Source organism: Tenrec ecaudatus, chromosome 4 (assembly GCF_050624435.1).
Source record: "Tenrec ecaudatus isolate mTenEca1 chromosome 4, mTenEca1.hap1, whole genome shotgun sequence".
Classification (NCBI taxonomy): Eukaryota; Metazoa; Chordata; class Mammalia; order Afrosoricida; family Tenrecidae; genus Tenrec; species Tenrec ecaudatus.
The window spans coordinates 22225232-22237764 of NC_134533.1; the positions used below are offsets into that span (position 1 = coordinate 22225232).

Below are 12533 nucleotides of genomic sequence, written 5' to 3' on the forward strand. Positions count from 1 at the left end.
CAGAAAAATGAAGGAAGACCCTTATCTCACTCCATGTACATGAATAAAGTCAAGGTGGATCACAGACCTTGAAGTTAAACCTCAAACTATTAGGGTCATCAATAAGGGAATTGGGACCGACTTGAGAACTTTGGCACAGGGAATACATAGGCTATCAGAAATACAGAAGGACACAAACACAGAGGAGGCACAAATTGAAAATTGGTATATACTGAAGATAAAACACCTGTGTACATCAGAAGAATTCACCAAGAAAGTAATGAGAGTCCATGGACTTGGAAAACATCTTTAGCAATGACACATCAGACAAAGGCCTTATTCCTAAAATCTACAATACTCTGCTAGTTTCAGAAAGAATAAAACAAATTGCTCACTGAGGAGGTGGGCAAAGGACCTGAACAGAAGTTTCACAGGGGCAGAAATCCAAATGGCCAACAAACATATGAGAAAATGTTCCTGATCTTTAGCCATAAGAGAAATGCAAATTAAAACAATAAAGAGATGCCACTTAACACCCTCAAAGATAGACCAATTCAAACAATCAGAAAGTAACAAGTGTTGGAGGGTCTGTAGGGAGACAGGAACTCTCTTCCACTGCTGGTGGACCTGTAAGCATGTATAGCCAATATGGAAATCGATCTGGCGATATCTAAACAGGATGGAAATTGAGTTACCATACGATCCAGCAATCCCCCTACTGGGCATTTACCCAGAAGAGGCAAGAAACACCAAGGCCAGACATCTGTGCTCCAATGTTCATTGAGGCACAGTTTACAATTGCAAAAAGTTTGAAACAACCAAAATTTCCATCAAGTGACAAGTGGATTAAAAAGCCGTGGGACATTCATACAATGGAGTACTATGCATCGCACAGAAGCAGTGATGAAATAATGAAGCACATCGCTGCATATGAAGAACTGGAGGAAATGATGCTAAGTGAAGTAAACCAAGAACAAAAGGACAAGTACAAGATGAGTCTGCTGAGGTAAGCTTTTTAAATATAAAATGCAAAAGTGGCATAGGGGAAAATCTACTGTATATAAACATTCCTCAGGTGAGGACCAGGTAGTATGGTAGGGGCCATAGCAAATCCAGGGATACATATGGTAACCAACTAAAAATGAGGTTGGGAAAGGGAAAAAAAGACATGAGTAGCTGGGGTACAGGCACTAACCCACCCAATGAGAGGGTATTTTTTATATCTCCACAGGGAAAGAGGGACCAGACTTCAACCCAGTAACCCAAGATGTGAATGCAACATGCAGACATGGAGTAGGGAATCAGTGGAGAGGTCTGAGGGGCAGGACCCAATGCCAACTATGTGGACACCTGCCCGTCGACCCAGAATAATTTATTTCAGAAGATGGCATTGTATCTCCAGCTCCGGGAGAAAGACATGTCTGATGAGAGCACAAGGGAGCAGATGATGGGGGAGGAGGAGAGAGTGGAGCAAATCCTGGCCCAGCAGGCTTTATGATCTGTGTTCCTGCTCAGAGCAACCAGTCCACAGAGAGGACCACATGGCCAGACCCACTATGAAACATGATATCCCTCACTGACCCATAGCCCTACAGGGGACAATACTGGAGACACAGTACGGGAATTGCACCCAATCTGATCCTGCAACACTGATGTAAAACAATAAAGGGGTGCAAAAGAACAGCAAGGGAACAGATTGGCAAGGTACCCAGGGAATGCCAATGGTGGATTTGGGGGCCAGGGCATGGTGCCCCAACAGACTGAACTGGAAAACCCTCCTAAAGGCCAACAAACAGTCCTTGGACTAACTACAAGCTTTTCTTTCCTGTTGTGTTTTATTGTCATTAGTTTGTTTTTATGGCATATTGTCTCTCGGTTTTGCTCCGTCTTGTTTTTTTGCATGTTATTATCTTCACAAGTCTGTCTAAATAAGATATACTGGGTCAATCTGGAGCAGAAAACAATGGGACAGAGAATTGTGGGAGGAGATGGGTAAGGAGGAGGTTGCGGGGAAGGTAATGTTGTTAACTAACCCAGGGACAAGGGAACAACAAGTGATCCAAATCCGTGGTGAGGAGGGTGTAGGAGGCCTGGTAGGATGTTATCAAGGGTAATGTAACCAAGAGAAATTATTGAAAGCCAAATGAAGACTGAGCATGATAGTGAGAGAACAGGAAAGCCAATGGAAATAGAGGAAAGATCTAGGAGGTAAAGGGCATTTATATAGGAATAATAAAGGAATGTACATATGTAAATATATTTATATATGAGAATTGGGAAATAGATCTATATGCATTATTTATAGTTTTAGTATTAAGGTAACAGATGGACATTGGGCCTCCACTCAAATACTCCCTCAATGCACGAATACTTTGTTCTCTTAAACTGGCATTCTATGAAGCTCACATTCCTGACACAATCGATGAAGACAAAGAGGGTGAATAAGAAAATGTGCTGAAGAAAGCTGATGGTGACTGGCTATTAAAAGATATAGCATCTGGGGTCTTAAATGCTTGAAGGTAAACAAGCGGCCATCTAGCTCAGAAGCAACTAAGCCCACATGGCAGAAGCACACCAGCATGCGAGATCATGAGGTGCCTAAGGGATCAGTTATCAGGTATCAAAGAACAAAATATAATATCATTGTGTACTCCTTTCCCTGATACGATCACTCAAGACAAATGTGTGCATAAGCAAATGTGGTGAAAAAGCTGATGGTGCCCAGCTATCAAAAGATATAGCAACATAGCCTACATGAAAGAATCAAACTAGCCTGTGCAATCACGAGGTGTCGAAGGGATGAGGTATCAGGCATCATCAAAACAAAAAATTATATCATTTTGAATGAGGTGGGGAGTACAAAGTGGAGACCCTAAGCCCATTTCTAGGCCACTGGACATCCCATTACAGAAGGGTCTCTAGGACATGAGCCAGTCAGGATGCGATGGAGCAACGGTGAAACATACTACTTTCCTCTACTTACTAAATGCTTCCTCCCCCACCACCACTATCATGATCCAATTCTACCTTACAAATCTGGCTACACCAGAGATGTGCACTGGTACAGATAGGAACGGGAAACACAGGGAATTCAGGGCCGATGATCCCTTCAGGACTAGTGTTGTGAGAGGCGATACTAGGGGTATGGAGGGAAGGTGGATTTAAAAGGGGGAACCAATTACAAGGATCTACATATAATCGCCACCCTGGGAAATGGACAATGGAACAGTGGGTGAGGGGAGATGTGGGATGTTGCAAGATATGACAAAATAATAATTTATAAATTATCAAGGGTTCATGAGGGAAGGGGGAGCAGGGAAGGGGGTGAAAAAATGAGAAACTGATGCCAGGGACTTAAGTAGCGAGCACATATTTTGAGAATGAGGTGGGCAATGAATCTACAAAAGTACTTTACACAATTGATATATGTATGGATTGTGATGAGAGTTGTATGAGATCCTAATTAAATCATTAAAAAAAAGAAAAGAAAATCCTGGGAATTGTTTTCCATGGGGGTGGGGGCTATATCCCCCATACACATTGAGTTGAAGGTATACACAGAAAACAATCTGAATCACTGAGTAATTACATCCCAGTCAGCTGCTGCAGCAATCTCTAAAATTAGAGTGACTTTTGTCTGAGAAGGAAAGACGTTTTATTTGGTAAGACACGGAGATTGTTGGATCCATTTGTTGCCACAGCACAGCTTAACCTGGCTAAACATTGATTAACTTGCCTTTTAAAAAACTTATAAAATCCAGACAGAAGCTCAAGACAGCTTTTGCATTCCTCTTAACTCTCAAATCATATAGGATATATGAATAAATGTCCTTACCAAGTCAATTCCAATTAGAGCCTATTTCTGTTTAGTGGAACACACTACAATGAACGAAATATTGACTGCATAAATGGTTAAATTATTGCCTTTTTCACCATATCTACCTGCCTAGACAAATCTGAATGAAAGGATGCAATCATTGGCTACCAAGTGCCTATGAAATGATGAGCTCTCATGGGAAGCAGGCCTTCGGTGGTCCTTGCATGTCTTTCCTGGTGCTTTGGGAGAGTTTCTTCTATTTTTCTCAGCACATGTTCTAATTCTTTACCAATACCTTATAGCCACTTCCCTACAGACTTTCCTTTTATATCAGAAAAAGTATTTGCCTTCTACTTGTCAGGAAAATGTGGTTTTATTGAATGAAGGGGAAAGTGCAGAGTGGAGACCCAAGGCACAAGTATCGGCCACTGGAGATCCCCTCATAGAGGGGTTTAGGAGAGGAGATGGGTCAGTCAGGGTGCAAGGTAGTACCGACGAAGAGCACAGCTTTCCCCCAAATCCTGGATGCTTCCTCCCCCCAACTACCATGATCCAAATTCTACCTTGCAGGGCTGGATAGGGCAGAGGTTGTACACTGGTACATATGAGGGCTGGAGGCACAGGGAATCCAGAGTGGATGATACCTTCAGGACCAAGGGTGTGAGGGGCGATGCTGGGAGAGTGTAGGGTGAGTGGGTTGGAAAGGGGGAACTGATTACAGGGATCCACATGTGACCTCCTCCCTGGGAGATGGACGGCAGAGAAGGGGGGGAAGGGAGACTCCGGATAGAGCAAGATATGACAAAATAACGATGTATAAATTACCAAGGGCACATGAGGGAGGGGGGAGCGGGGAGGGAGGGGAAAAAAAAGAGGACCTGATGCAAAGGGCTTAAGTGGAGAGCAAATGCTTTGAGAATGATTGGGGCGGGGAATATATGGATGTGCTTTATACAATTGATGTATGTATATGTATGGATTGTGATAAGAGTTGTATGAGTCCCTAATAAAATGTAAAAAAAGAAAAGAGGAGAAAAAATGATTAGGGCCAAGAATGTACAGATGTGCTTTATACAATTGATGTATGTATATGTATGAACTGTGATAAGAGTTGTATGAGCCCCTAATAAAACGTTAAAAAATTTTTTTAAAAAACAAAACAAAAAAACCAGGAGTTGACTTAGTTAATTTGAATAATGTATTTCATAAAGATAATGTTCTACAACATAGTTTAGTGATCAGTGTCTTCAAACAACAGTCATCTAGGATGCAACAATTTATCTCTGGTCATCTGGCGCCCAGACAAACAGACCACAGGACTCATGGTCCACAGGAAGCATGGCCGTTTCAAACATGAGCAGAACAAGATGGTGACTGGCTACAACAGCAACTACTCTGATAATAGACACAGTGGAAACATCTCAGGTATAATGGGAAATATTTAGAACGCAATTCAAAATCCCTAAAACAGGTCAGACCTATTAGTCTGATAAAGACTAGATGAATCTGAGACTACTTTGCCTTCATGAACCATTTGAGATTGTCCCTGAAACTGCGCCTGGAGGTTCCTTCTCAGCCACGTAATGGATTTTCTTATAAGACAATAGCATACCTGAGCAGTGTGCTTCTTTAACTTATCCACTGTAAGAAATGACACTGTTTCCTATTACCCAAAGAGGGGAAAATGAGAAAACAAGATGGGGAAGGGAAGTTAAATTCATGGGAATAGAGCAAGTAAAATGAAAATTAAAATGCTGACACACTTTAAAAATTGTAACCAATGTCACATAACAACTTGTATAAAATTATTAAATAAAAGCAGAATTTTGTGCATAAAAAAAGAAAAGAAAATGTGGTTTTGAGGTCCTGGCTAATTGGTTCTGGATCATATCAACCCTACAGACCACAGAACGAAGCATGGCCATTCCCTGCCCACCATCACAATTGGTGTTATGTTTGAGCCCATTGCTGCGCCCACTGTGTCCATCCATCCAATTCCCTTCCACTTTACCAAGCAGGATGTTCTCTCCAGGGACTGGTCTCTCCTGACAACATGTCCAAAGTACACGAGGCTAAGTTTTGTCACCCTTGCCACGAAGGAGCATTCTGCTTACATTTCTCCCAAGAGAGATTTGTTTGTTCTTTTGGCAGCCTGTAGTGCTGTCAACATTCTTCACCAGCACCTTAAGTCAAATGCATCGGTTCACGTTCATTATTCCAAATCCCACTTTCACGTGCCTATAAAGTGACTGAAAATCCCATGCTTTGGGCCAGGTGTACCTTAGTCCTCAAAGCAATGTCCTTGATTTCCAACACTTTAAAACAGTCTTTTACAGAAAGGTTACCCAATGCAATTTGTAAATGTGAGCTCTACCAACTTCTAGCTTGTGAACTGTGACCAAATGATGCTCACAGTGAACATCAATTAACTTCTTCACAAAATGGAAATGCAATATCTCAGTTATGAGGATTCTTGAAATATCAGATGAGATGCTACACGTAGCGGAGTACTGATAAAAAGGCCCATGTAGTGGTTACTCCTGATTGCCCAACATGCACTTGACCTCTGAACACTCTTTCAAGGACACTCAATTTCACTGTCAAATTTTAGTGCAGAAAATATGGAATACTTATGGAAATACACCAATTACAGAATGATAGCCTGGAAATCAATATTCTATACTTCAAAACTTGGCCTTGTCTCCTAATTTCTGTAGGTGCCTAGAATTTCACCAACCACGAATACACAAAACAAGTGACACCTTCCTGTTGAGGTAATTTTACTAGAACCTCAGTTGCATACACCATGAGCTCGGACTTCCTTTGGGGATGACAAAAGACAGAAAGAAACCCGTCCCAACTGCTGGGCACCATTCTAAGTCCTTGACCTATATTAACTTATGTAATGTCCATCTTCCTTTATCATTCTCCTTGTATAACTAGAAACTGATATTAAAAAGAGGCTGAAGAACTTTCCCAAAGTTGCTAAGTTAAGAAATAGAAGCAGGAGAATACAAAGTGTATTGAACTCCAAAGTTCTTTCTCTTAAGCATGATTGAGATTTATATATTTAAAGACTTATATAATATATCTTATAAAGCAGTTTCTCCATCTTACATATGGATGTTTTCACAAATACTCCTACTTGATCCTTCCCCTGATTCTGAGGACCAGATGTTTTGATGTTGTTTTATAGACTCTGCTTGGATCCTGCAATCATAACTAGAACATTCTGTGGATTTTCTCTAAGACTCTAAATCACATTTCCTAACCACAGCCACAGACGCTCCGCTCACTCACCTCAGTTGTTTTCCACCCACTAGGTCACAAATGTTATCGTCTCAAGAGAGAACACGGTGAACTGGTTTCATTGACATCTTGGCTCCTATTGCTAATTCTAAACCTCTGGGGGACGGAACTCAAAGCATCACCAATTTTTGCACTTGAGTCCTAATCTGTTTAAATATTTCTCTCAATTCACACATGATCATGTTGCTAATGAGAGGGTGGTTGAGTCATACGGAAGATCTTAAGGACCACAAGCCTTGGGTAATAAACGCTCTTTGGCTCTGAGTCGCCAGCCTAGTTGGATCCAGTTTCCCTGGAACCAGAGGCACTCCCTATCTCCATGCCTAACACTGCCTCTCTGAGAAAACGCCTTCAAGGAGCTGACTTCCAGGACCTCAACTGCAAGGCAAGTTTCAATTGTTGCTGAATTCATGATATTCTGAATTCCTAGTTTCTCTATTTTAACATAGCCTACAGTTTTCAGGGTGTAAAATCAGATGAGAGCTCAGATCAAGTGACTTATACAGCAAACTTCACCTAGTCACCAAGAAAGCAAGACAGGCAATCGTGTAGTAGGGAAGCTTGGAGGCAGATGTCCCCAGTTGTTAAGAATTGTCCCGGTGTATTTTTGAAGCCTAAAACTCTGGGAGTGTTCTCACTAAAGGAATGATTGTCTGAGCTGGGATCCTGTGAGCACACTCACGGAATGGTGTGAGCCTGTGGAGCAAAAGTAAACTCAGCCATGAACTCAGTGTTATTGAGGCAGTCTCTCACTTCCAACCACTAGCTGAAGAAAAACAAAACATTAGAGTACAGCTGGAAATGAAGGAACCTGCAAAGCAGCAGTGAGTTCTGGGTCAGGAATTGCTAACTCATTGCCACTGTGTACCGCAATTATGGTGATTTGTCATTAAGGAACCTGCTCCTTCTTCTTCAACTATTCAGAGAAGAAGATATAAATGTAACTTCTTTATTAGTACTTTCTTTCCAAGTTAGACACATTGAGTCTTTGACTTTAAATTTTTTATTTTGATATAAACATTGTCACAGATTTTTATAAATAATGACCATCATACCAATCTATAAATTTTTTTAAAGCAGCCAAATAGCTGTAATCCCAGTCCTGAGACAAAAAAAGGTATTAAATCTTTTTCATTCAACCATTTGACACATTGGAAAGGTGGCATAGTCCTATTTAGAAAATGTGAATTCAAAATTTTTTAAAGATGTAAAAATTCAATATATGTTTATTACATTATTCTATCTATATATTTTATTGAGACAACTGAGATCATAATATATTTCACATTTTATATCTAATTTCCACTCAATGTTCCAGTGTAAACATTTTCCACATCACAAATTCTTCTTCATACTGCTTCAGTGTCCACCTCCCTGAAGCACACACCATAATTTGAACAATTAAATAAGTGCACTTCACATTGATAATTAGATTCAATGACTGTCCAGTTGGTTTCACCTGATAGCAAAGAAAACACTGCCTGCTCCTAGGCATCTTCACAATTATTGTTAACTTTAAGGCTATTGTTGCAACCATTGCAAAAGTCTTCCTCTTTTTCACTGATCTGCACTTTATCAAGCCTTGGCTGATCCTAATCACACACCCTAAGCGTTGTTTCTATGTTGCTAAGTAGCACTCTGCTTGTACCTCACTTAAGAAAATAAATTTCTGGCAGTCCATGGTGGTTTCGATATTCTTCATCAACACCATAAATCAAATGCATCAATTGTTCTGCAGTCTTCTTTATTCATTGTCTGTCTTTCACAGCATTAAATGAGATGAAACATCCCATGACTAGGGACAGGTACACCTTCATCCTCAAAGTGATAGCTTTCCTTTTTAATAAAAAGTGGCCTTTTACAACAGATTTGCCGGATGAGATACATCATTCAATTTCCTGACCACTGATTCCATTGATGTTGATGGTGGATCCATGGAAAATGGAGTCCTTGACCACTTCAATGTTCTTTCTCCATTTATCATGCTATTGTCTGCTCACCCCATTGTGAGGATTTTTCGTTTGATTACATTGAGTTACAATCCATACAAAATGTTGCAGTCTTTGATTTTCTTCAGGATGTTCTTCAAGTCCTTCTATATAAAGCCCTTTGTTAAGTACTTTTTCCAGAATATTAGCTATCAACACACAAACACAAGCACTGCATAACATAACTGTCATAAATCCTTTCACTTTGATGGATAGAAGTATTTCATTATTTTTAACTTGCATTTCCTTGATGACTAATACAATGGAGACTGTTTTACCTGATTATTTTTTTCTGAGAGTTAACTTTTCAGTAGTTTTGTCATCCTTAGAGTGCTGTGAGTAGAGTTTTATTTGTAAGTGCTATTTCTAGAGTAGTGGCCGTGTATCACACTTGCTATAAAAATTTATCTTTTGTAATCCGTGTCTTTATGTACAATAATTCGATCATGTTTGTCTTATGTTTCATGGCACTGCATTTTTAGCTTGAAGCATCCTTCCTCATCAGAGGTTAGTATTTACCTATCACTTTGCCTTTCAGAAGTTCATGAGCAGATTTATGCTTCATTTTAAAACTCTAATACAAGAATTGTTTAAATTTTGTTTTTTCTTTTCCTACTTTTTTCTTTATTAGGGAAATGACTGGAAATTATTTTGGAAAATGTCTTATTTTACTCACTTAAATGTACATAATATTTTCCATGTCTTTAAAATTAATATTCTTTTGAGAGAGACTAAATTTAATATTTAATATCTGCAACTATATTCATCAGGTTTATTAGCAGTCTTTCATCTGAAACAAAAAGATTTTGAATTTATTTATCAAGTGTGATTTTATTTTGTCTTATACATTCATTTTTGCATTCATATGTTTCTCAAATATAACTGGTTGTTTCTCTAGGCTCTTGAACTGAGCACTTGCTTCGCTGATTGTCTGTCTTAGTAGTGAAATAGGCAAAGATTTTAAGGATACAAATTATATATCTGATAATCTCAACTTCTTATCTTTTATGAATAATTTGGAAATATAAGGAAAAAAATAATTAGTATAACAATCTCTGATTAGCAGCCCTGGTAGATAAGGGCCATAGTCTTATTGAGCCTGACTTGTCATTCATAAAAAAGTTAAAAACCAGAACAATGTCAAACAATTTGATTCTGAATAACTGGAGGAAATAATGAAGAATATGGAGAAATTAAAGAATTTAATTATCACGAATATCTAAGTCCATATCCTAATGGAAAAGTTATACAACAATCCACACACTTCCAAACTGACGCCTGAAAAACATGCTCTGCCCAATGAATTACGGTGCTTCCGTTTTTTCCACAATTTGAAACTGTATCTTCTGGAGAGAGGCAGAGGATAGTTCACAATCTTCCTTAAAGTGACTTTTGAAATCTAAATGTGATAGAAGTTATACAAATTGAAATATGTGGGGGTATATTGCATCCTGTTTTCTAACTTATCACCTTCAGGTATCCTTTTTCCAAATGCCTTGGATAATTATAATATTAAAGACAAAAATAAGCTAGGTTTACAAAATTCTGTTAGTATGTAGAATAAGCTCATAAATCTGACTTCCACGGTGGCCTCAAACTTGTATTCAGTTCTGTTCATTTGGAAATATGACTAATTCCTAATTTGAAATTAAATTCACCTGCTGATTTGTATTCGCCCTCTAACAAGTTTGCCTCAGCACCATTCGGAACTAAAACAGGGATGAGCTCAGAGGATTCTCATGAATTCAAGCTCCTGCTCCTCTGTGTGGGTGATCCTTTATTCCTGTTTTTCTGTGAGATAAAATCGTAAGGCAATGACTTAAATAGGGTTTACCCATTCATAGGCACAGAGAAGGTGTCATACATGTCAATGGCCCTAGATCACAGATGTGTTTTTAAGTCTATGTGATTCTCCCTGTGAGTGTATATGTGTATGCTTTTGTGTTCATGTATGTGTATGCGAGTACATTTATTTGTCAATGAATTTGCTTATGTGTGAGTGTGTGTGATAATATGACTTGTATTTATGTGTTTGTGGTCTGTATTGTGTATATGTAGGTCTATGGGTGAGTGTGTGGATAGGTATTATATGGGTTTAGGTATGTGAATGTCCAAAAGTACGTGTACAAGAGGTCTCAAAACCAAACCAAACTCACTGCCATCTGGTCCATGCTCCCTCATAGCAAACCTCTATGGGTTTCTGAGACTATAACTGTTTACAGGAGTAGAAAACCCAGTCTTTCTGAGGAGCTGCTGGTGGTTTCAAAGTGACAACCATGAGGATAGTAGCCCAATGAGTAACTACTCCACCACCAAGATTCCTACATATTCATTGTGTGACCAAAACTATACTCCAACTGGACTTAGCTTGGGCTTTTCATCAATCGTACCAGAAACACATAACTGACTAAAATTATTCTGTTAAATAGCATATATCTGTAATCATTCCAATCCTTGTATCATTTGCAGGTAAATCAATATCCAAATGCCACGCTGGATGCATGGCGAGAGAGAACAATGTGACAGAATTCATTCTGCTCGGCCTGACACAGGACCCGGATGTGCAGAAACTCCTCTTCGCTGTGTTCATAATAATCTACCTGCTCACCTTGGCTGGAAACCTACTCATTGTCCTGACTGTCACCAGCAGCCCAGCCCTGGGCTCCCCCATGTATTTTTTTCTGTCATTCCTGTCCATCACAGATGGAATCTTCACATCTACCATCGCCCCCAAAATGATGATTGACCTACTGGCTGAAAAGAAAATCATCTCGTTCCGTGGGTGCATGACTCAGCTCTTCACAGAGCATTTCTTTGGAGGAGTGGATATCCTTCTACTCACGGTGATGGCTTATGACCGCTATGTGGCCATCAGCAAACCCCTGCACTATATGACCATAATGAACCGACACATGTGTGGTCTCCTGGTGGCCCTGGCCTGGTCTGGAGGACTCCTTCATGCTGTGATTCAAATTCTTTTTATGGTCTGGTTACCCTTCTGTGGTCCCAATGTGATAGACCATTTTATGTGTGATCTATTCCCTCTGCTAAAACTCGCCTGCACTGACACACACACCTTTGGACTCTTTGTTGCTGCCAACAGTGGACTGCTGTGTTTGCTCATTTTTTCATTTCTGATCGCCTCTTATGGCAAGATTCTTTGCTCAGTAAGAAGTCACAGGTCTGAAGGACAACAAAAGGCTCTTTCCACCTGTTCATCTCATATTACCGCAGTCACCTTATTCTTTGTACCCTGTATATTTGTGTATTTTCGACCCACAGTCACCTTCCCCATTGACAAAGCAGTGGCTGTGTTTTACACTATGTTTATCCCCATGTTAAACCCTCTAATCTACACCCTCAGAAATTCAGAGGTGAAAAATGCAATGAGGAAGCTCTGGAGCCACAGAGTGATTTTATGTAAAAATTCAAATGATTAG

General features: G+C 39.7%; 1 protein-coding gene across 1 annotated transcript; it reads left to right on the forward strand.

Annotated features, from left to right (window-relative positions):
- The first annotated feature begins 11594 nt into the window (after positions 1-11594).
- LOC142446566 (olfactory receptor 4C5-like) lies at positions 11595-12533 on the forward strand. The gene has a single exon (XM_075548314.1). The coding sequence runs from the start codon at positions 11595-11597 to the stop codon at positions 12531-12533; it is 939 nt and encodes a 312-aa protein (XP_075404429.1).